Raw genomic sequence first — 26,269 nt, 5'->3', positions numbered from 1 at the left:
ACCAAAAATTTGAATACTACTTCAGGATTTCCTGGAGCTGCTAAATGTGCAGACCCCAAATTGAGAACATGCCACATGAATTAAATTAGAACAAAGTCCACGGTAACTAAATCGATTTTTCTGACTCACAGTTAGAAGTAAAATTAGCTAGTGAGTTACTTGTCTCTTCTTTCCCCTCCATCTCCTCCTTCATCTTTTTAAATTCTGATCCTCTTGGGGGAAATACGTTAAGAGTAAGCAGAAGGAGAAAGGTATATAGTTTTTAGGATTTGTTGAAGTTCAAGTAAGACCTGCAAATTTACTCTAGCTCTTTTCAGAACCACCGAAATAACCCAGGGCCCCCGTGGACCTGTAGCTTGCTGAAAAGTGGCGGAACACTCCCTGGAGCCCTGCCACGTGCCCTCCTGGTTTATGTTTAAATGTGGAAAAATCCCTTAAAAGAGAATTTCTCAGTGTGTAGTTCAGAACAGCTGTGTGGAATGTGACTAGGTATTTCACAGTGGACCGAGATCCTTTGACGACCCACGTTTGGGACAAGATGATTGCAATGAAGTTAAACAGCTTCTGTTATCACAAAGCATCTCAGAAGTTTAATATGTGTTTAATGTGGAGGTGAAGAATGTAGCAGAGATTGATTTTGTGTTTATCTGTAGCAATATTCCCCCCATGAGGATTAAATTTCATTAACTGAATTAAATTAAATGTAAATCATGTAATACAATGTTTATCACAGTGTTATAAAAATATCATTTCACCCTGGCTGGTTTGGCTCAGCAGTTAGAGCATCAGCCCAGAGACCAGAGAGTCCCAGGTTCGGTTCCCGATAAGAGCATGTACCTTGGTTGCGGTTTGTCCTCGGCCCTGGTTGGGGTCATGTGGGTGGCAGCCAGTTGGTGTGTCTCTCTCACATCGATCTTTCTCTCTCTCTCTCTTCCTCCCTCTCTCCCTCCTGCTCTATCTGAAGATAAATGCAAAAATGTCCTCGGGTGAGAATAAAATAATAATAATATAATGTTATTTATAGCTTTGTAAATCTCCATTGGGAAACAAATGGAAATTTCTTTTCCAAACTAATTTGCCCATAGATCACTTTCTTCAGAGACCACTTTTAAGGATTTTTATCCATGAACAAAGGATCAGAAGTGTTGTCTTATTTAGGAGGACAATTTCTTCTAGCATCTATTTCTGATTGAGAAAGTAATGGTCCTTAAAAGACACAAAACAGGTGAACTGGGATCAGAGCCCAGAAGGGCTGTAAGTATAGGTGGAGTGGAATCAAAGTAGAGAATTAGGAGTGAGAGGAAATGAAGAAGACAAAAAAATTAAATGAATGAAAAAATACTACTGTCATATAACCCAAAATATGGCCAGAAATTTTCATATGTAAAAGAAACTATTAAATGTTACCTTCTATATTAGGACATATTGATATCAGAATGACATGAGGAGCTGGGATTCGATTTAACTTTAGAAAAAAATGTTTTATAATTTAAAATAATATAATAAATTTAGAAATCATAAAAGAATATTTCCTAAACTGACGTAGAAAAATTGAGTTTGACAAACTTTAAAAGGTATCTTATTATAAGACCTTTTGCTCCTTCAAAATGCTAATATGTATTGTGACTCTCTAAAATGATGATATAGTCTACATGTATGAACTAAGTATCCACAGTCATTTTTTCCTCAGTTTACCTATTAACATAATGTTAAACAGATGATAGTTGAGGAAATGCTAGTCGATGAAATCACACGCATTACATTCACACATCACATTTGATTCATTAGAATAATTACTTTAAAGTATATTTCAATAAAGGCATTGACATACCTCTAAACATATAACATGACTCCACTCAAATTTTTCTTAATGTGTCTATAAAAATGAACATTTTTCTCTTTTTTTAATATAGCCCACAGCTGTAAACAACCAGAAACTCCCGCCCACGCAAATGTGGTGGGAATGGACCTCTCCTCCCATGGGTACACGCTGATTTACACCTGTCAGCCTGGCTTCTTCTTAGCCGGTGGAACAGAGCATAGGGTGTGTAGGTCTGATAACACCTGGACTGGGAAAGTTCCTGTTTGTGAAGGTAAGTTTTTTCCTACAAAAATTTTTCACAGAAGATATTGTGCTATTTTGACATCTCTCGAATGAAAGGGACTAAAAATATCAATTCACCTTAGCTTAGGGACAAAGGACATTGATTGGCCAACTCTAAGCAAAAAAGTGATGTAGATACTTCTGGACCCAGAGGCACAAAAACACTACTCGGGTCTTTATAGCGTCTTTTCTATGCTTTGTATTTGGTTCTTGCCTTTATTACTTCTAGATTTTTAATGAAGGTAGGTGTACTACCATTACAAAATACCAGAAGCTGGGTGGCTTAAAAGAATGGAAATGTGTTCTCCCCCAGTTCTGAAGGTCAGAGGTCCAAAATCAGAAGGGCCAAGTGTCCTCCAAAGGCTCTGGGGAAGAATCACTCCTGACCTCTTCCTAACTGCTGACAGTGTCTGGCTGTTCTTGGCATTCATTGCTCATAGCTGCCTCATCCCAATTTCTCCTCTCATCATCGTGTGGTCTATCTTAGGTGTATCTGTCTGCCTTCTCTTCTTGAAAAGACTCTAGTTATTAGACTTAGGGATTATTTCACTTTAAAAGCTCCAACAAATAATATCTTCAAAGATTCTATTTCCAAATAAGGTCCTATTCTGAGGTTCCTGGTGAACATAAATGTTGGGGGTGCACTCTAACCCACTACAGTAGAAAACATCGCTGCCGCATTCCTGGGCTCATACACTTCTGGCAGAGTAACCCTGGTAGAAAGAGTCTTTCCCAAGGCTGGTCACGAAAGCACTACTCAGGAGTCCAGTTGTCACAGTTCTGAATGGAGTCCATTTCCAAATCCGTTACTCAGCCTGTTCTAGGTGATATGCTGACCTGTTCTAGGTGATGGTCCACCCCTCATGCTTCTTGATCAGGACAATCCTCATCTGGAAGAGATGTAAGGAGTTTACCGAAGGGAATAGGGTTATGTTTCCATAAGAAAGAGCAAAGGAAAAATTTTCTAAATTTTTGATAAGGTCATCAATAACCTTTTCCTTTTATTTAATTTTTTAAGACCTTCTAACTCTTGAACTTCTGCAGTAGTCACAAATGTTAATGAGTTTATCCTTCTTGAAATGTTTTTACTCTCTCTCTTTTTTTTTTTTAGCTACAATATTACTGTTTTTTATTTTTTAAAAAAACTTTCAGGGTAGAAATCCCTACAGCGTTAGAGCTTATGCTTTGATTTGTTTACTTCTTTCTCCGCTCTCTGTCCTTTCATCTGCTCCTCTCCAACGAGAATAGAATCTCAGCAAAGACAAAACCTTGCTCAAAGTGTTTACAGTTGTAATATTAACACCTACATCAGTTCCTCGTATGTGAAAGTCTTCAATAAATATTTGAGTAAATAAATATATTATTCCCTCAGAATTCTGGTTATCTAGTCTCCATTTTCTTTCTAAGTTTATCATTTTCTCCCTGTGCTTTTCTAAAGGCTTGGTTCTTAGCCATCTCATGTTTGACTTTATCTTCTCCCCCTGGGAAGGCTCAATCAAGCCACTGGCTTCCACAGCCTCCTTTATGGAAATTGTTTACAGATTCATATTTCTAGCTTATTTATCTCCTCTTAGCTCCAGACTTAGTGTGCAGTTGCTTACTTGACATTTCTTGAACTCCTCAGAGACGTTTCAAAATTCAATGTATGCAAATCTGAACTTATCAATTTCTTTTCACCATAGACTTCCTTTGGTGTCCCCTGTCTCAGTGGTACCATCATCATCCAGTCCATAGAAATCTAGCAGTCATCCTTGACATCTCCCTATCCCTTTAAATCCACCACAGGATTTCAACAGCTTTGTATCTCTCTGCTTTTCTGTTTCATCATCACTACTACAGCAGTCTCACTGAAGATTATCTCCACTGGGATCACTGCAGCAGCCTCCTAACTTCCCTGCCCATGTCAATGCCTTTTCTATCCAAATTGTTCTCCACCTTTCAGCCAGAGTGATGTCTACCCAAATCACCTTCCCAGCAAACCTTTTAAAGCTATCACATTGTCCTTAGGATAAAGACCTAAGTGTGCAAGCACAGCCTGTCATGACTCCTAAAACCTTCCAGGTGCATGTAGCTCCCCACATGATGTCCTTGGTGTGGGGCCAACTTTGGTTTGACTTAAAGCTTTAGTTTCCACCATTGAGCCTACCCAATTTCTTAGACACCATGAGCTGTTTCAACAGATTTTTATTTTTAAACATGAACCCTACACAAATGATTTCTGCCATTTTGTAACAGGAACATATTCTCAGCCTTCAGCTTTTTTGTTGGCATCAACCCTTTCCATTTTCGATATGCCTCTAAAAGGAGAAACACTGTCTCATGATCTGGCAGCACTAATCTTGCCCCTCGTTTCACTTCACTGGACCGTAATGGGGGTAATCGCTGGAACTGTTAGCTGTTCATCAGGAGTGTGGAGTGGGAACAGAGCTGTCATTATGAACTGGGCATTTTGGAGGAAATCATATGACGTGTCAGAGAATAAAATGAACAGAGGATCACATTTTTGTTGTGTGTATGCATGTGTTATTAATCATATTAACTTTAAAAACATTTTTATGTCTTTTCATAGCTGGGTCCAAAATATTGGTGAAAGACCCTAGACCTGCGCTGGGCACACCCAGCCCGAAGCTCAGTGGTTAGTAACTTCAGTTGTTTTTCTAGAAGTCGTGATTTCTGAAAGTGATCTACTATTTTAAAATGGCTGTTTATAAAAATATATTTCAGTCTGTGGAAACTATGTATTTGACAATTTGGAATTTTATCATTTGTGTCATAAGATGTTGAACTTCCAGCAGTGTAGTATTGTGACATAGTAACATCCCAAAAATATTATTTATAGTTCTCTCTACAAAATTTTCTTTGAAGAGTATCTGCAAATAATGAAATAATAATAGCAATTATTTTATTTAAAATATTAAAATAAAAAATGAGTTGTTACATGCAGTTTTTAAATACAGATTTTAAACAAAAGAACAAAATGCACTTGTTATGTGAGTAAAAGCTTAGGAACTTCTAAAACTCATCTAGTTTATTTTCAATTATTAGATTTAAAATTAAATTTTAAAACCTAGCATATTAATTAAAAACATGGGCTTTCAGAGTCCTACATCCCTGATGTAATTCCCATGTTATATGCTCCCTAATCTATGACTTTGGAGAAGTTATTTTATATATCTGAGCCTCCTTTCCCTTATCTGTACACAACAAATAATGTTTAATTTATTATAAAATGGTCATGAAAAGCAAGTGTAAAGTGCTTAACAAATAGTAAGGCTTCATATACGACAGTTACTCTTTTAATATTAGTCAGTAATTCATTCACAAGATACAAATGAAAAGCTACTCATAAAATTAAAGGCTTAGAGTAATTTGACCCAGTTGTATTGAGCCAGGAACAGTAATAGGATCTACTTAGTTGACTTCAGAAATTCTCAATGTACATGTTACAAAGCTGGAGTGCCCACAAAATTCTGAGGCACTGATTTATTCAGCATTCAATAATAACAGACTGAATACCATGAAGGCAGTCAAAGACTATGTCAACACAAGAGAGGGAGGTTAGCAATTGAGTCAGAAAACCATCATGGCCCATCAACACACTGTTTTCCAAGGGACTGCAACAGCGTGGATGAACCTGGAGAACATTATGCTAAGTGAAATGAGCCAGTCAGAGAGGTAAGGCAAGTACCGTATAATTTCACTCATAGGTGGAATTTAATAAACAAATGGAACTACCAAGTAAAATAAAGACAAACTCATAGAGAGCAGGCAGACATCTCAGCGGAGTGGGGGAGGACAGTGGGTGGGGTGGAGGGATTGAGCAAAAAGGAAAAAAGAGAGAGAGAACTCATGGACATGGACAACAGTGTGGTGATGGCGGGGATGGAGGTTGGTAGGTGGAGGTGGAAGAGGGAATAGAACAGATAAATAGCCCTGACTGGTTTGGCTCAGCGGTTAGAGTGTCAACTTGCAGACCAGGGAGTCCTGGGTTCGGTTCCCGCTAAGGGCACATACCTCGGTTGCAGTTTGTCCCTGGCTCCAGTTGGGGTCGTGTGGGTGGCAGCCAGTCAATGTGTCTCTCTCACATCGATGTTTCTCTCTCTCTTTCTTCCTCCTTTTCTCCCTTTCGCTCTCTCTAAAGATAAATGCAAAAAATGTTCTCGGATGAGGACACAAAAAATAATAATAATAATAAAATAAAATAGAAAAATATTAATAGTAAAATAAGAATTTTTCAAGAGGTGCTTTGTCGGGAAGCATGTGGGTACCCTGACTAATAACTCCAGTACATCAAGGGTGAACGTGGACTGCCCTGGGCAAACATGCCAGACCTCAACAATAAATAAATCAGGCAGACAAAAATAAAAATAAAAAAGAATATGGAAGAACTAAACAATACAATAAGTTTGACTTGTATACAATTATAAAGATTTCTGCATCAAATTATTATGGAAAATATACTTTTCTCAAAGGCAGGTTGGACAGCTGAAACAGTTGGTCATATATTAAGTAATCAATAAATCTAAGCAAATTTCAAAACACAGTCTTTTCTGATCATGATATAATTAAAAGTTAATGAGAAGGTGAATGCATTTTTTAAAATTCTCAAATGTGAATGTTTGGAAATAAAGAACAAAGTTGTTGCTGATATGTAAATCATTAATTAAAGATAAAGTTAAAGTGAAATAATATAATACAAAAACTTAGTTATACTAAAATCTAAATATCAAAGTTTGGAATTAAAGCAAAAGAAAAGTTGTGAGGGGATTTTATACACTTAAATCCTTACATTAGAAAAGAAGAAATCCTCAGTATTAGTGAGTTAAGTGTTTTTGGTTAAGAAGATATAAAAAGTATAATAGAATAACCAAAAAATTAAAAAAGCATAAATCAAGGTAATAAAAATATACAAACAAATCGCAAAGATACAACAGAAAAATCTAAACAGAGCCAAAGGTAGTTCTTTGGAAAAAACAAGCAAAGTGAAAAATTTCTGGCAAGATTGATCAAGAAAGTAACAAAAAAATAAATAATATAAAAAAGTCAATGTTAACATTACTACATAGAGAGTAGATGAAGTAAATGAGAAATACATTAATAAAAAACTATCAAAACTTTCATTTTTAAAAAATTAAACAAAATGAACAAATTACTAAAAAAAAGTATATTTTACCGGATGTAATTAATAAAACTTGAAAAATCCCACAACCAAGCAGTACTTAAAACTGTTTCCACAAAGAAAACTCAGGTGTATATGGCTGTTTTAAATGTTAAAGGAACAGAAGGGATAATCCCAGCTTTACAAAAACTCATCCAGTCAATAAAACTCATTCTGTGCGTCCCACATAACTTTAATACCTCAGATAAATACATAAAGAGGGAAAATTACTAGTTATTTTGATTCAGATCATAGATGAAAATTTTCTATATAAAATTTTAGCAAGTCTGCCTGGCTGGTGTGGCTCAGTGGTTGAGTGTCAACCCATGCACCAAGAGGTCACCAGTTCGATTCCCAATCAGGGCACATGCCCAGGTTGTGAGCCCGATCTCCAGTGGGGGGCATGCAGGAGGCGGCCAGTCAATGTTCTCTCTCATCAATGTTTCTCTCTCTCTCTCTTCCTCTCTCTCTAAAATCAATAAAGAAAAAAAATTTTTTTTTAAGTTAGCAAATCAAGGAAGGCAGGAGCAGGGAGGAGGGGAAGGTGTCAGTGGGAAAAAGGAGGGACATCTATAATATTTTCAACAATAAATATTTAAAAAGAAAAAGAAAATCTTAGCAAATCAAATACATTATAGTAAAGATGATATATCCAATTGGATTCATGATAGATATACATAAATATTTTGTTAAATAATTTTAAAATTAATCTATCACATTGAGATTAAGTAGATCCAGAGACATGGTAGCAGGGAACAGACTGACAAACCTCAGAGGGAAGGGGGGAGGGAGGAGGGACAGGAAGAGATAAACCAAAAAATGTATATGCATATATGCATAACCAATGGACACACACAACAGTATGGGGAAGTCAGAGGGGGTGGGAGCAGGGAGGAGGGGGTCAATGGGGGAAATGAGGGGGAACGTGTGTAACTTCCAACAATAATGATACATTTAAAAAAGAGATTAACATGCAAAAAGTATGATCATTATAATATTCACACGGAAAATATTATAAGATGCAACATTTATTTATGATTTTTATAAACCTCTTAATAATTACAAAGGAGAGGAATTTCTTTAACCTGAGTAAAGGTATTCTATAGCACACTAGAGCAATGTCATCTTAAATGGCAAAATATTAGAGGCATTTCATTTAAAATCATGAATGACACAGAGAGATTCGATTACTCAAAAGCAACATTCTGTGCAGGCTGACAGCTGTGGGACAGGGTCAGGGGACTAGGTGAGAGGTGGAGGGATATATGGTGATTGGGGGTGGGGGAGGTGGAGGAGGGTAAGCGGGATAAATGGTTATGGGTGGAGACTTGACTTGGGGTGGTAAACACATAGTACACTGTACAGATGATGTGTTGTGGATTTGTGCACCTCAAACCTGTATAATTTTGTTAACCAGTGTCACCCTAATAAATTCAATACAAAGGAAAAAAAAAAAAGAAACGAGAATGAAATTTGTCAACGTTTCAAAGTCAGGAGCATAATGCTCTATTCGGCACAGCTGTGACGCCTATGAAGGAGTGTATATTTCAGTCTGTCTTGGGAAAAATGATCATGACCATCATTGTTTGCCTCCAGTCCTTGATATCCATTCTTTAGCATTTTATAAAGAACTGACAAAAACACAATCACATTTAAATATCAAAATAAACAACAACAGAAAGAAGTCTTATCATTCCCATGTACCCAGGGATATGGATGAACAAACAGTGTCCGCCTGTCCCTCCCGGTGATGTTACATGTCTCGGCCATGTATGGGGAGGGGGTGTTAGCGCTGGCAGGCTCAGGCTCCCCACAGCCTGCTCTGTGCTTCCTTCCGAACTACAGCCAGCGATGCCATGGTGGTAGCTTGAGATCTGCCATTATGGAATATTCACACCATAGAAGTCAGCAAATACCACATATCTTTTTTTTTTCCCTGGAGATTCAGTTGTTAAACATTTACTACCGCTTCAATGAGTAATCTTGATACACTGTACTTTGCTGCAGGTGATACCTACTCCTTGCTGTTGCTGTTTTTTCCTGCCACTGGGTTCTCTTTCATCTCCTTCAACCAACACTCCTTAAGTTTTCTAAGCACCATGGACAAGATCATTAGGTGCAGCAGATTTCCATTAAACGTTCAAAGGGGTAGTAAAGAGTAGCAACAGTAACGGGCAGGGGAAATGAAAAATCAGAGACCACAACACATACTGTTTGAGTGCCTACTATTTGCCAGAACATCCTTCTCCCTTGCTCCTCCTCTGCTCTCTTAACTAAGAGTCTGTTACTTCCAAATTTCTGATTTTTGTAATGCAGGGCAATTTAGCTTGTTACTCCCCTCTGCAAACGTGTCCTAGATATAATTTTTACAAATTGATCTGTTTTTTATTGATTTTTTTTTTTTTTTTAGAGAGAAACATCAATTTGTTATTCCACTTATTTTTTCATGTATTTGTTGATTCTTGTACGTGTCCTGATCAGGAACTGAACCTGCAACCTTGGTGTACTGGGACAATGCTCCAACTAACTGAGCTACCTAGCCAGGGCTAGATATACTTTTTTAAAGCTAAAAACTCTATGGTGCTTACCAAATCAAGGGCTTTTTAATGTATACACTGTATCAATTTTTTAGATAAGTGTCCCCTATTCCTACAGAGCATAACTGTGTCGTTTGAGGTTTGGGGAGGAAATGCCACTGGAACGGTGACCTGGTAAAGTTTGCAGGGTCAGGACTATAGATTTTCCATGATACTAACTACATGTCTGCTAAATATTTGTTTTATTAGCAACTATGCAGTGAGCTATTAAATCTAAAGTGTCCCTATTTTGTCTGCATAATAATGCTAATGATAGAGAAGATTAGATGACAAATGTGAATAACTTAAGACAAAAAGGCTTTTTCCTAAATGCATGCCATTCACTCACTCACACTGCAGGCATAGCTGCACTGAGTAGCTGGTTTCTGGGGGTGTGCTTTATTATGATGCAGGGCGCTAATGGAAACGTCTCCTGGCCTCTTTCCAGGATCTCAGTAGACTTTGACATGCCTAATTTCTCTAGCTGTAAATTACATAACTAATTTATATAAATATACTAAGTCTTAATTGGCTGTATCAGACACCAAGCGTGTTTCTTCTTTAGGTGGGGGTTCTATGACATTTAGAATATTCTTTCATTCTGCCACAATTTTTCTCTCTCCCATGACAGATAATTCTAGTGGCGATGCTTTCTTTTTAATTCTTCACCCAAGGGTATTTTTTTCATTTATCTTCAGATAGACTGTGAGGGAAGGAAGGAGGGAGAGAGAGAGCGAGAGCGAGAGAGAGAGCGAGAGAGAGAGAGAGATATCAATGTGAGAGAGACACATTAACTGGTTGCCTCCTGCTCTACCCTGACCATGGCCCGGGACCAAACCACAACCAGTGCACATGTCTTTGACCAGAATTGAACCTGTGACTCTTTGGTTCGTGGACTGATGATGCTTTAATCGCTGTGCCAAACCAGTCAAGAATTGCCTAGTGGCAATTCTTTTATTTCAAAAAATAACTTTTTCCTCAGAAGTATGAATATGGTAGACCCTACCCTTCCTCAGGGACATCTGTTGTTGGAATAACTGAACTAGTATTCTATATGGGGGACAAAGGAGTGTCTCCCCAACAGTCTTCTGGGGCTATTTGACAAGGGGGCTTTATTTCTGTGTCCTTCCTCCCATGAATCTATTCCCACTGCTCGATGAAAATACAGCAGTCCTCTTGGGACTGGTATATCGACTGAGTTGGCTCAGTAAAATCATTCTATTTTCCTCCCAAAATAAAGATATTATTATAGAAGACCAAATAGAAGGAAACGATATTTAGCTAGACTTTAAGCGTAAGTCTCATATCTTTAATTGGTGGTGTTTATTTACCTTTTATTGAGGAGTCATGTTCAAATCTAGGTTATCACAATTCTGGTTTACTCTAAAATTATGGAGACACTTTTATGTGAAGAATTCATTTCATAATACGCATTCCACATTATTGTGTATTTAGCAAAAATCATTGTCCAATGAACTAAAGTTCATTGACGTACTCTTTAAGGCTTGAATTTACAGGACACCCTAAGATTAATGTGTGTGTTTATTTAATCTGTTCACAGTTCCTGATGATGTGTTTGCCCAAAACTATATATGGAAAGGCTCTTACAATTTCAAAGGCAGGAAACAGCCCATGACCTTGACAGTTACCAGTTTCAATGCTTCCACTGGGAGAGTCAATGCCACGCTCAGCAACAGCAACATGGAGCTGCTACTCTCAGGTATCACATTACACCACGAAGGATGAGCGTGCCTTCGCTTCCACCGTCTGCTCGTTACTTGTTAGTGGTTTTGATACTGGGAAATATTTGTTACTTTTTCCATGACATTTATAATTCATCCATAAACAAGGCTTTCTGGTTTTTTTTGATTGATGCATAAATACTTCTACACAAATGTAAAACTGTGATACTGAAATAAAGCTCCCTCAAGAATATTTTCATGTAGCTAGAATGAGACGTCATGAAATAGAACAGAACTTTTTAATATAACTAAATCTCCCTCTGTACTCATAACACCAAAGAGACTGGATCTGTGATTTACAATGTACTTTATGGCCACAAAATCTTCAAATGAAAGTGTTTAGGTGGGCACCGTACATTAAGGCAGAAAAGGTAGAGCTACACTACTGTACACAGGCTTAAGGGATCCACACCACTATCCATCTGCTCGGACTTTTCAAGTTTCTGTTTTCTCTGTCTAGTGTACACTTCTCTCATCATCTAGATCACTGTTTTTTCAGACATTCAGATGTTTTCTCAAATGTCACCTGGTCAACAGTATGTATGATGACCCTACTAAAGTAGCCTTCGCAGTACAGTCAGAATATACCTCGGAGTTTAGAGCAGCATCTGAAATAAAATATACCTCAAATATTGTCAAAGAGATAAATTTGAATTATTGGTCTCATTAAAAAATGTTTTTAAACTCTTGCTATTGCAAATATGAAATTTTATATACATATATATATATTTAAACACCTTGGTTATGTATATGCTCTAAATACAGTGGTTCCCCCTTTATCTGCAGTTGTTCTTTCCATGGTTTCAATTACCCAAAGTCAGTTGTGGTCCAAAAATATTAAATGAAAAATGTCAGAAGTGAACACTTCATAGTTTTAGATTGCAAGCTATCTGTGTAACATGATGAAATATGGCTCCATCTTACTTCATCCCTCCCAGCCCAGAAGCGATCCATTCCATTGTTTAGCATATCCATGCTTATGCTACTGGTCGTAGTCACTTAGTATCCATATCAAGAGAAGACCAACAGAAACCTCACGCTAGGTCACAATGTCCGCATCATTCAGCTCACTTCTCATCATGTAGGTGTCGTATCATCTCACATCATCACACCCACAGTGCAATATATTTTGAGAGGGACAGAAAGAGAGAAAGAGAGCAAGTGCATTCAGGTAACTGTTATTACAGTGTATTTTTATAATTGTTCTGGTTTATAGTTACTGTCGTTAATTTCTTACTGTGTATAATTAGTAATTTAAACTTCATCATAGGTATTTTTGTTTAGGAAAAAAAATAACATATATACAGGGTTCTGTTTATCTGCAATTTCAGACATCCACTGAGATCTTGGAAGTAGACCACGTGGATAAAAGAAGTATCAAGCATTGTTTTAAATTATCTAATAATCCTGCACTAAACCCAGAATAAAAGGATTAGAATTTAATATGTATTATATTTTTAAAAATATAGATAATTGTGCACAGCTGGAGTGGCTCAGTTGGTTGAATGTCATCCTGTGCACCAAAAGGTTGCTGGTTTGATTTCCAGTTTGAGCACATACCCAGGTTTCAGGTTCAGTCCCTGGTTGGGGTACACATGGAAGACAACCAGTTAACATTTCTCTAACATTGATGTCTCTCTCTCTCTCTCTCTCTCTCTCTCTCTCTCTCTCTCCCTCCCTCCCTCCCTCCCTCCCTCCCTCCCCCTCTCTCTCAGCATGTCCTTGGGTGAGGATTAAAAACAAAAATTATAGATAGTTGCATGATACAATTTGGAAGAAGCTTTATGTGGAGAAATGAAATGCCCAAAATTGCAACTACTGATTTATGTAACTTTGAAACAAACAATGTTTTCTGTAAAAGAAGTAGCACAAAATAAATGTGCATAGTGGTGCCTTGACCAACACAGATTGGACAGCATGGGTCCACTTATATGTGGATTTTTTGCAATTAACCTATGCAGTTCAAACCAGAGTTGTTCGAGGGTCAACTACAAGTTGTAGTCTGCCTGTATCGGGGCACACTTAAGTTATACATAGATTTTCAATTGCACAAGTCAGTGCCTCTAACACCCCTGTTGTTCTAGGGTCCACTTATAGTTATTCTAATCTAGAATTTTTTTTTTTTTTTATTCTCACCCGAAGACATTTTCTCATTTTTTGTTCAGGTAGAGTGGGAGGGAGAGAGAGAAAGAGAGAGAGAGAGAAACATCAACATGAAAGGGACACATCGAGTGGCTGCCACCCGCACAACCAACTGGACCGGGGACAAACCGCAACCGAGGTACGCGCCCTTAGCGGGAACCGAACCAGGGTCTCTCTGGACCGCAGGCCGGCGCTCTAACCGCTGAGCAAAACCAGCCAGGGCCTAATCTAGAAATTTTTCAAAACAAAGTTTTACAAATATAGAAAAGCAAACATCAACAATAGGATTGTTTTAATTTACTATCTCTGTCTCCATATACATCAGTTATAACATTTCCCAGCAATATTATTTTTGATTACTTATGTCTTTTTTCTATTAATTATAATTTATATTCTATCAAGATCTATTTGTCATTGTCTCTCCCCCCCAGTATATTCTTATGGTATTATATTCTTATTAAATAGGTGAAATATTAAGTGAATGAATGAATGAATGAGTCAAATTTTATCCATCAGTTAATCACAACATTTTAACTTAGAATTTTATTTATTATTATTCCACTGAACATATTTACATTCCAGCTTATTTCTACTCTTAAAATATTCACTGTCTAAGAAAAAAACATTGTATCTATTTTTGCTTCTCTCTTGTAAACCATTACCTGCATTGACCTTGTTGATCTAAAAATCCTACTTGATTTTTTAAAACCCAGCTCAAATGCTTTTTCACATTTTTAAAATATGTTTTTGTTGACTGTAGACAGAAAGGGGGGAGGGGATTGGTAGGCTGCCTCCTAGCCTGCAACCGGGGCATATGCCCTGACTGGGAATTGAACAGGCGACCTTTTGGTGCATGGGATGATGTTCAACTAACTGAACCACACAGCCAGGGCTCAAAGCCTGTTTAAAAATAAATATTTCCTAATCACTCCAGTGTGAAATAATCTCTCTCTTCCTTCTTTGTTCTTATTTATCATATTCTCTCATGTTTTTTAATTAGTTGTGTACCTGACTTGTACTTCCCACTTAATAGAAAAAGCTTTTAAGCATTATATCTTTATAGAGAAACACGTATTTATCTTTGTGGCTCCGATTGCATCTAGAATATTTGCTTTCATATGGTTGGCACCCAATTTATTTTAAGGAAAATACAAGCAGTTTTAAAATTTGATTCATATCTTTAAAGATTTTAGATATGTTTGGGGTAAGAAATAATTTTGTTTGCAATATCATGGAATGATGTTGTTAAGAACAGTAATACTTAATTTAATAGCGTAAGTCACTTACACACCACAATGAAGATTTAAATTGAGAATTTCAGCTGAACGAGAGATTGAATGTGTATTGCAGGATTTGTGACTAGCATTAAGGATAAAACTGGCCTTGACTTGGCCTTGTTTTATTTCCTATCATATGTATCATTACATGACATATGTAAGGAGTTACCAATAATCAGATGAAGCATAACTGTTGTTACAGGGGTGTATAAAAGCCAGGAAGCTCGCCTAATGTTACACATCTATCTTATTAAAGTACCAGCTCACACTTCTATGAAGAAAATGAAGGAGGAACACTGGGCCATGGATGGCTTCGTAAGTATAGTTCTTTAAAAGTCTGCTGCTGATTTTAATAACAAATCTGTGCTTATGTTTATCATTAAAATTCCAGAAAAAGGTAATTTTTTAAATGTTGCTAATTATGAACACTCTCACACACACAGATAAAATGGCAAAATTATTATTATGAGCAAATTTAAATTTAAAAAAATGACTGAGTATATTTAGTAATCGAAGGTAATTTTGGATTCCGGTGAGCTTTGCTACTTTTGTAATACTTATGTGTATGGGCGCATATAGATTTTTTTGGCCTCATTAAATGTATTTTCTCTACAGTCAGTACTATGATAAATAAATCTGGATAAAATGTAATTCAGTCTTTGTCTGGAACCACTATTTAAGGCATATGCCACATATTAATAAAAGGTCCCAGAAAAATTAAGTTTACCCATTAAATTTCAGCACAGATTTAGAATACTTCCTAACATTGTCCATGATCAGAAAGTTATATAAATTGCTTCGTGTGGGGGACAGTTGCCATAGTTTCACCACAGACTCACTGGGTCCTATTCAGCCACTTATGTGAACGGAGTTTCTAAATTGGGAGTCGGAGGCAAGTCTTATATTTACGTATTGCCCAGGAGCCTTTGCTGGAAAATGAGCATAGCGGGAACAGCTCTGACCGTGCTCACTCAAGTAACAAGCCTTCTTTTACAAGGAAGACCTAACAGGGAAGAAATACATAGGAAGTCATAGGCTTCAGTAAGCCGGGTTCCTAAGGATAAAAAATGTCCACTCGGTTTCCCTATCTGTGCCATTACTCATGGAGTTCGGCAATAAATCTTGCCTTCATTGCACTCAGGTTGTTTAATTGTATTATTTCATCTAAGAAACAAAATGAATGAGTTCAACTATTAGAGTTTGAGCTATTCTTTTTAGAAGTATTTCATTTTTAAAAATGGTCATGCCCAGACTATGATGTCTGATAATAAGAAATAAATGTTACCATTTGTGATATATCAGACTTGTGTGGATGGTTTGGTATGATGTTTTGCTTCCAGGGTGGGGGGGAACGTCCAGCCCCTCTGGCTACATAAGGCCCTGAAAATCAATACCAGCTAATGTTGAATACCTCACCAAATAAGCCTGACCAAATAGAGCAGGCTGATTTTTTTTTTCTTTTTTCTTTTTTATTAATTTATTTTTGTTACAGATGTTTCTCCTTTTTTCCCCATTGACACCCTCCTCCCCACCCCATCCCCAGCTTCCTTGTCCATGTCCATCAATTATGCATACATGCATATAAGTTCTGTGGTTTATCTCCCCTACCCCCTCTTCTGAGGATTGTCATTCTGTACCCTACTTCCACATCTCTGGGTCTACCCTGTTCCTCCGACTGTTATGTTCATTATATTCCACAGATAAATGAGATCATGTGATATTTGTCTTTCTCTGTTGACTTGTTTCACTTAGGATAATACTTTCCAGGTCCCTCCATGTCTTCTCAAAGGACAAGAGATCTTTCTTTCTTACAGCTGCATAGTACTCCATTGTGTATATGTACCACTGCTTTTTTATCCACTCATCTATTGTTGGACACTTGGGCTGTTTCCAGATCTTAGCTATTGTAAATAGTGCTGCTATGAACATGGGGGTACATATATTCTTTCTGTTTGGTGTTTCAGGCTTCTTAGGGTATATTCCTAGAAGGATGATCACTGGATCAAATGACAATTCAATTTTTAATTTTTAAGTTGAGAATTTTGTATGACCCTCGAATGATGTTATACATAGCCAAATGGCTCTTGGCAGAAAAAAGATTCCCCACCCCTAAAAGGGGAGACTGTCAAGGATTTCCTTTTAAAGCTTTTACAATAACGTACATGAATTTGGTAGCACATGATAAATGATTAGAACATACTTTAGGGTTAATCATTATTACTACTTATCAGGAACACTAAAATGTTTCCATTTCTATTTTATCTATGAGATCAAATGAGACTATGCCTGTAAAGTCTTTTTAAAATATAATAATCGTCAGCATTTATAGCATTAGACATCGCCACACAATCTCAACCAGCATTCGGTTCTTGCTAATGTGTCTGAGGTTGGCTGTGACTAGAACTATTGTCCATTTCACCCACAGTCCCTTGGGTCTCCTCGAAGCCATGGTAGCATGCTCAGATCTGCTCCAGGTGTCCGATTCCGGGCCCAGATGAGGGGCAGCAGCTACCTGGAGCATATTCTTTTTTGTCTGGTCAGAAACACTGCACTATAGAAAACATGCCCCCCCCCCCTTTTAAAGCTCTATTGAAATATAATTCATATACCCTGCAATTCACCCACTTAAGTGTTGAATTCAAGGCTTTTAGTCTATTTACAGATGTGTAACTGTCACCACAGTTGATTTTAGAATATTTTCATCACCTCAAAAAGAAATTTTACATCATTCAGCTCTCATTTCACCTAGCCACCCTCAGTACCCCCTAGCCCGAAGCAGCCACAGATCTATTTTCAGTCTTTACAGACTTCCCAGTTCTGGATTGTCATATTTATGAGATCACATAATATGTGGCCTTTTGTGACTGACTTATTTAACTTATCACAATGGGAAATGTGCCTCTTAAGACCTAGGGTAGGAACTGACATTGTCAATTCCACCCACATTCTGTTGGTCAAAGCAAGTCACAGGACTGAACTCAACTCAATGAGATGAGAAGTATACCTTTCCCGTGAAGGTCGATGGGAGTCGGGAGAAGTGCATGTATGCTGAACAGTAATTTGATCTAAAAAAGAGTATTTTCATACTTTAACTTTTTTTTTTTTATTTGAGAGAGAAGGAGAGAGAGATAGAAACAACAATGAGAAAGAACATCTATTGGCCGCCTCCTGCATGCCCCCCACTGGGGATCAGGCCCACAACCTGGGCATGTGCCCTGACTGGGAATTGAACCAGTGACCTCTTGGTGCATGGGCCAATGCTCGATCAATGAGCCACTTCGGCTGGGCTTCATACTTTAACTTTTAATTGAGCATTTGCCTTCTTCTGTGTCACCATATCCTAGCCCTTTTTTTGACAGTTGCTTTCTTAGCCTAAATCTATATATCTATATCATATTAATCAATCTTCCCTTTTTAATATCATAATTATTTAAAAGTGAATATTTTTATTTTGCTCTCAATGATGGCAAATTTGCACAGTGTTCTGTGTTTTATATAGGAGGAAGAACTAGAGGAAGGAACTTTGTATACTATTCATTTCAGAATAAAATTGACTATTTATTAAGGCTGGAAATATTTATTAAGACTGGGGCCAGTCTTCACATTTAATGAAATTATAAATATTTTTAGGTTTCTGCTGAGCCTGATGGAGCTACTTATGTGTTTCAAGGATTTATTCAGGGCAAAGATTATGGGCAATTTGGACTCCAAAGACTGGGTAATGTATTCATTTTCATTTTCATTTTCATATAGTTCCTTTATTACTCCAAACATCATAAGAAAATAAAGTAGATTTTGTATATTAGGCACACTTACTATATTTTGAATTTTGCATTGTCAGGACTATACATTGATCCATTTTGATAGCCTTTTAAATAATCACATTCTTCAAAGTATTGGTTCTCTATGTACCTCTGTACATAGAGGTACAATGTGGTTTTTCATCATATTTCTAATAAACATGACAAACTGTCTTGCCCTTAAGCAAGTAAAAAGGAGAAAAAGTGATATAGATATAAAGGAAAATATTAAACTGTAAATTATGTTATCTTATCTCATGAGAACTGTAATACTTCTCTTCAGTTTGAATATTGTTGCAATTTTCTTACTCCTTCGAAAATGTGGCGCACTTTGAGAAACTGATAGGGTCTGGAAAGGGGAAATAACTTTGAGAAATGGGTCTCTTTCCGGGGCTTTGTCCTCTTCAGATACAACATTCGCTGCGGTGGGAGGCACAGGGTTTTTCATTCTTATTCCCAGTTCTGCTAAAATGTGTGTAAGCATGGAATGGCCTTGCTTGAAATGTACTTATTAACAAAGCTTTGGGTACATAATTTTGGGGGAGTATAATTTTCTTTTTGGGGGTGTGTGTATAATTTTCCTAAGTTATACTGTCTCCCATTTTTTTATTATGGTGTTGATACATAAAGAATAATTACAGGGTCTTAAATACTACTATTTGACATTTTCTTATATATTTAATTACTTTGAACTTTTATGTAAATATTCTGAGTCCCTGGAAAAATAGGTATAGAATAAGGTAATATCTTTTTTTAGCCTCGCCTAAGGTATCACTTAGTTGAATATAACTATTTTATCAAAAAATGAAATTAGCTTTCTCTAAATGAACAATAATAGTCATTTCAGATAATATCTTACCTAAAACTGCCTTATTTTTATTTATTTATTTTTTATCCTCACCCGAGGACATTTTTTCTATTTTTTGTACAGATAGAGTGGGAGGGAGAGAGAGGAAGAGAGAGAGAGAGAGAGAAACATCGACATGAAAGGGACACATTGAGTGGCTGCCACCCGCACGACCGACCAGGGCTGGGGACAAACTGCAACCGAGGTACATGCCCTTAGCGGGAACCGAACCTGCGTCTCTCCGGACCGCAGGCCGACGCTCTAACCGCTGAGCCAAACCGGCCAGGGCTAAAACTGCCTTATTTTTAAAAACAATAAAACATTAACATGATACAGTAACACAGTCATGTAATTAATGCAAGGTGTTGACATATGATATTTCCAAAAGCATCTCTAAAACTATATATCTAAAACAGAACCTATAAAAAAGGAACTGACAAATAACTTAGTTATTTCCCCTTGACACATGTGCCAATATGCTAACAATCCTGATTTTTCTCATTTTTAACTGTGCTGACATCATCGCCATTTACTCGGCCCCAAGTAAAACTCTCTCATCTATGCCTGTTAACCTCAGTCATGTTCACCAGCCAGTCTGTTGATTTTAACTACAAAATGTTCCCCTAAATCTATCCTTTCCTGTTCTTCCTAGTGTTTTAGTTCATGTCTTAATTTTCCTTTAACTGGGTTGTTACTGTTACCTTCAAACTACTCTGACTTCCAGTCTATACTCTAACATGTCCATCCCACCCCAGTCACAGTTCCAAATCATGTGCCTTATCACTGGGACTTTCATTTCTCAACACCTTCAGTTATCCCTCTCTCAGTAGGTGAGCAGTGAGTTTGAGCTCTGTAGAATATTTATGCCTTTTCAGAGTCTAGCCATAGTTAACCATTGAGCCTCCGAGTTCTACCACAGTCATTTCCATACATGGCTAATGCTTGTCACATCCCATGAATATGTCACCGACCTTCCCATTCTAGGTTTATGATGGTCCTGCTTCCCCCTCCATTCATTGTTCTACTCATTTCTCGAAGACAAATCATATTGTATATCGTGCAGAAAACATCCGTACATACCACCAGATGGACCTACTCCTTTCCTTCATAAAGAACATCGATCAAGAATTCATGCCCAATGTATCCGCTTACTGGTGTCTGTGTTTTTCTCACAGTTGTATACACTCTTCAGTTCAGAGACTTTGCTTAGTTTTTTATTCTGTATCCTTTCATTAGAAAACATCTTATGCACAGTAGACATCGTGCAAAATTGTGTGGGAATGAGTTGAAGGAGTTTCATGAATTATTTGTTTAGACTGCTTACATGTCAAAGAAAGGAAGAAATTAATTGATTTAGAAAATAAAGATCAATAGGGATAAATTGAGTCGATTATGTATTTATAATTCATTTTTTATTTTATAGGACTGAATATGTCAGAGGGTTTAAATTCTTCAAATCAACCTCATGGTACAAATAGTAGTTCTGTGGCCATTGCGATTCTTGTGCCTTTTTTTGCACTAATATTTGCAGGATTTGGATTTTATCTTTATAAACAAAGGTAAGTTTGTTGATTTTAATTACAAATATTTTCCAAATCTATATTCGTGTTGTTTTTTCACTCTACTTGAAATTCTGATTTCCATCTTTTTTCGGGGTTGTTGCAGTATCTGTGTACCAAATATCGCCATGGTTGTTGAAAACCGTGTTTTCCCTGCCCGCCTCTTCACCGACCCTACAGGCACACAACAAAGATTGCTTGGTTAAATTGACATTTAACTTAATCCCGTCTTCTTTTGCCTATCAATTTCCTAGTACATAACTAATTGTATAAGTTAGTTTTAAATTAGCCATAATGAGACTTTAGAGATATAAAATCTAGGTTAAGGTTTAAATTAAAGAGGTGATACCTGCTGCCAGATTTATTTAGAGAAATAAGAAGAAACTTGTGTCCAAATCCTTTCATTCACATGCAATTCTAACCAATTTTACCTAGGTAGGCAGTTGGCAGAATCCTATAATCTTCTTGAGTGCCTTCTTTAGCTTTAAGAAGATTATGCAATTAATATGTTATATCTGTGACATGTCTAGTACAGGATTATACATATTATTATTGGTCCTTGTTCACTATGTCCATTACAACATCCTGGTGAGAGGCATTACGATGCAATTCTCCACTATTTAGGCCATCCCTTATCTAGAAAAAAATACGTAAGTAACCAGATAATTAAATGAAGGTTACCTAAATGCATTTCCCCCCAAACTGATGTTTTTATTATAAATATCAGTCTCTGTATAACCTAACAATGACATTTAATATTACATAAATTTGTAATAATTGTGTATTAGCAGCTGTTTAGGCCTTGTCAATATCAGGCTTTATTGATGATAAAATCGTTACTGAATGTATTTATAAAGCAAGCTATGGCAGTGTTTTTTATTATCCTGGTAAGATACCACCACAGAAAACCATTAAAACTATCCTAGGTGTATAATCCAGTTTCACCTCAGACATGTACTGTTCCGGAACCATGACTGCCAGTTCCACAGCATGCTCATCACCCCAGAATGAAACTGCACCTATCACAGTCCCTCTTCATTCTGCCACCCCACCCCAGGCAACTAATCTGCGCTCAGTCTGGACTGATTCGCCTGTTCCGGGTAGCTCATATCATTGGAACCATACAATATATGATATTTTGTATCTGGCTTCTTAAACTTAACAATGTTTTGAAGTATCATTCATGTAATAATGTGCATCAGTACTTCATTCCTTTATATGACTGGATAATATTTCATTGTATCTTAAATAGGTTCTGTTTGAATATTCCCATTCATCAATTGATGGACATTTGGATGGTTCCCAGCATTTGGCTACTGTGAATAGCGTTGCTATACACATCTGAGTATAGGTTTTAGTTTGGATACCTATTTTAATTCTGCATATCCTTGCCAAAACTTGTTATTTTCTGTTTTCTTCTTCTTTTTTTTTTTACGTTATAGCCATCTTAGTGTATGTGGAGTGATACTGTATTATGGTTTGATTTGTACTACCATAATTACTAATGACACTGAGCATTTTTTCAGGTGCTTTTGACCATGTGTCTATTTTCTTGGAGAAAAATGTATTCAAGTGCTTTGTTCATTTTTCTTACTTGAATTGTTTATCTTGGATTGTTGAGTGTTAGAATTTTTTATATATTCTAATTATTAGACTGCTATCAGATATATGGTTTGCAAATATGTCTTCCTTTCTGTGGGTTGTATTTCTACTTTCTCTTTTTTTTAAGATTTTTTTTAAAACTGATTTTTAGAGGAAAAGGGGAAGAGAAAACATTGATATAAGAGTGAAGCATCAATCACCCACCACCTGCACACCCTCTATGCAATCCAGGCGTGTACCCGGGCTGAGAACGGAACTGGTGCCTTTTTGGTACATGAGACGATGCCCAACCAAGCCAACTGACCAGGGTGTATTTCCACTCTCTCCCTGGGGTCTTTTGATGTACAAATTTTTCATTTTGATGAGATCTAATTTATCCATTTTTTCTTTTGTTACTTGTTTTTTTAATGTCATATCTAAGAAACCACTGAGAAATTTAGGTCATGAGGATTTACCTGTGTTTTCTCCTAAGAGTTTTATAGAGTTACCTCCTATATTTAGAACTTTGATTCACTTCAAGTCGACTTTTGTTGATGGCAAAAACTTTTCTTTTGTGAAGCTTGGTGATACTATTTTTCTTAAAGGCGTTGCTCAATATCAGCAAAAGGAAATTCCTTCACATCTTTATGATTCTTATTTGGAAGGAAATTATGTTGTTTCTGTTTTGTTTTTGTTTTTTATTGTGACTCTAGTTTGGGAAAAGAGAGACGTGAATGACTTATTAGAATTATGCACCTAGGAAGAGTAGGTTGTAAGTAATATAACTATATAGGTGATGCATCTGAAAGAAACTTAAGATAACTCTTTGTTTTTAAAAAACTTTTGTCTAGCAAATTACCTAAGAATTTTTAAGTATAGAAAAGGTTCATAAAATGCATTAGGGATAGAACAAAAAATAATATAGTTGAAATTTGTGGTGCTTGGGGTAAACAAAGGAATGGAAGAAACCATCTGTGTTAATATATATCTTTTTTAGGAATTAGGTCTCAGAAACAAGCAGGGGCAAGTCTCCTCTGTCCCATTGCAAATGGCAGCAAATTACGCAGTGGCATGTAGGAAAGAGAAACTAGAAATAGGCCTTAGTCAAAGGCGAAAAATTTTAAAAAATAAAAGAAGAAGAAGCAGGGATGCAAAACAGCAATTTACACCAGTCAGCCTCAACTCCATGTGTTGTTTTTTTTTTCTGTGTGTTTTTTTCCACTAAAGGCAAATGTTCAGTTATCAGTAACTCTTTGGAAGCCATTTTCATGACTTGAGTATACAGTGATTACTTCTTTGAGATTTTAAAAAAAAATTTTTTTTTACCCAGGTATAATTTTAGAGAGTGGAAAGAGGGGAGGGAGAGAGAGAGACACACTGATTGTTGCCTCCTGCAAGACCCCCAACTGGGGCCAGAGATGGAACCAGCAACCCAGGCATGTGCCCTTGACTGGGAATGGAAACTGAGACCCTTTGGTCTGCAGGTCAACACTCTAACTGCTGAGCCAAACTGGCCAGGGCTTCTTTGAGATTTTGAATTTACATGCCCTCATGTGTATAATTTTTAAACAAATTGTACATTTCTGTCTTAGAGATACTCCAATTACCTTCTCAAATTAAGCCTCAGCCTTGTCTACTGTTCCTAGAATTCCCTTCTGATTAATGCAGAACCAGCTTGCTCTTGTCTTTCAAGTCTCAGATTAAATTTTACCTCCTCAAACTTGCTTTTCCTATTTCTGTAAAGTGGCTCCCAGTTACTTCCTATCATAGCAACCATTTTCCTTTTTGTTTAAATAATTTTGATTAGCTATTATTTTATTTTATGCATTTTCAATTGTTTTTTTCTATCACTACAGTATGAACTCCATGAGAGTAATGATTATGCTTTAAATACATATATGTTTTGATGCCTAGGCTCATACCTGGCACATAGCAAATGCTCAGTAAATGTTTGATAAATGAATAAATGATAGTAAGATTTAAATTCATCATCATCACAATGTATTTACATTATACATGCTAATTCATAATGATAATTTAATATTTCATAAGAAAATTTATGATAATAGCCATAATATGTCATTTATTTATACTTGTATTTCTCATATTGGTGCTGTATATAAATATGTATTATATGTAAATAAAGCCACCCAGGATTCAAAAGTGACAGGTAAATTATTCAAATTTGATGTATTGAGTGTATGATTTGTCAGTAGATACTTTTAAGCTGCAGTATCCACTAACAATGATAACTCAAGAACACTGTGTTTGAGCCCCCACGCTGCTGTTTCTAGAAGAAAGTATAGCTAATCAATATTCTCGTCAACAGGACTGCACCAAAAACACAGTACACAGGATGTTCAGTTCATGAAAATAACAATGGCCAAGCAGCCTTTGAGAACCCCATGTATGACACCAACGCGAAGACGGTGGAAGGGAAGGCGGTCCGATTCGATCCCAACTTGAACACAGTCTGCACAATGGTATAACGAGGCAGCCGTCTGCCTTCTTCACAAGCCTGAAGGTCGACACACACAGCAGTGCACATCAGTTCACTGCTAAAAAAATTAAAGCACACTTTTCAGGACTTGCTGGGTCACCTTTTCCTGAGGAATGATAGAGAAGAGTGTTTTTTCATAAACTGGACCATAATTCTTCTTCATGTTTCCCATGGAGAGTTTTACAGAAATCCGCTGCACTCTGAGAGTGCTTACTCACAGTTTATTTGCTTTTTTAAAAAAGGAGATTATTCTAAAACATAAACTTATTTGCATATATTGGAGGAGCATCCATATCAGTATTTCTGTGCTTTATAAACTATATTAGAGGGACTGGGTTTAAAAAAAAAAAAAAGATATAGGGTAGACAATAAGAGCTATACTTACAAGAGTCAGTAGAATGCTGACTTCTCTTTAACCGTCATGTGCTACATCACACCCATAAATCTGTATTTCACAGTACTCCGTTGGCTATTTGTTCTTGTTCATTGAGTCATCATTTTCCTTCTTTCCGTGGTTATTTGAGATTTGAGTCAAGCCCTGAAATGTTTGCGAGTGAATTTATGCTACAGAAGAGATAAGACTGCCCACTCTGATTTTGACTCTTCCTAGTTTTCATTCTCCAGGATTCTGTTGCTACTCTTTTTAGATGGGTTGGCATAGTTTCTGCAAATGGCAAGGTCATCCTGCTGTCCTACTGATGTCCCCCACGATGTTGTGACCAGTAGTATTCCGTGAGCCATGGAGGTGGTGTTGAACTCCTTGCTCCAGTCACTGTGGTCACCCAAAACCACTGTAGCTGGCAAAAAAGTATCTATAATAATGATGATTTTGCAGTTATCTGAGACACCAAATTTACCTTCCTTTACCAAACTTGCCAATGTGTTTGAAAGACCAAATAAAATCTATTAATCTATTGTAATTAGTTTATAATACTTATACTGGTCTCCCCCATGGACTTTTTATATTAATTTAACATTGTTTG

The 26,269-nt window shown here is 36.8% G+C and overlaps 1 protein-coding gene across 3 annotated transcripts in view; it reads left to right on the top strand.

Annotated features, from left to right (window-relative positions):
- The window catches only part of CSMD3 (CUB and Sushi multiple domains 3), a 1,073,312-nt gene extending 1,048,037 nt beyond the window's left edge, over positions 1 to 25,275 (top strand). For all 3 annotated transcript variants that reach the window (XM_036263876.1, XM_036263875.1, XM_036263874.1), the window contains 7 exons: positions 1,914 to 2,093; positions 4,674 to 4,739; positions 11,400 to 11,558; positions 15,202 to 15,314; positions 18,630 to 18,717; positions 21,070 to 21,205; positions 25,116 to 25,275. In XM_036263876.1, coding sequence (XP_036119769.1) covers positions 1,914 to 2,093; positions 4,674 to 4,739; positions 11,400 to 11,558; positions 15,202 to 15,314; positions 18,630 to 18,717; positions 21,070 to 21,205; positions 25,116 to 25,275 — 902 coding nt within the window. The remainder of the gene's footprint in view (positions 1 to 1,913; positions 2,094 to 4,673; positions 4,740 to 11,399; positions 11,559 to 15,201; positions 15,315 to 18,629; positions 18,718 to 21,069; positions 21,206 to 25,115) is intronic.
- The last annotated feature ends 994 nt before the right edge of the window (positions 25,276 to 26,269 follow it).

This window comes from Molossus molossus, unplaced genomic scaffold (genome assembly GCF_014108415.1).
Source record: "Molossus molossus isolate mMolMol1 unplaced genomic scaffold, mMolMol1.p scaffold_m16_p_16, whole genome shotgun sequence".
In the NCBI taxonomy this organism is placed as follows: domain Eukaryota; kingdom Metazoa; phylum Chordata; class Mammalia; order Chiroptera; family Molossidae; genus Molossus; species Molossus molossus.
Note: the sequence above shows the minus strand (reverse complement) of the source record. Positions and strands in the feature narration are given on the sequence as shown.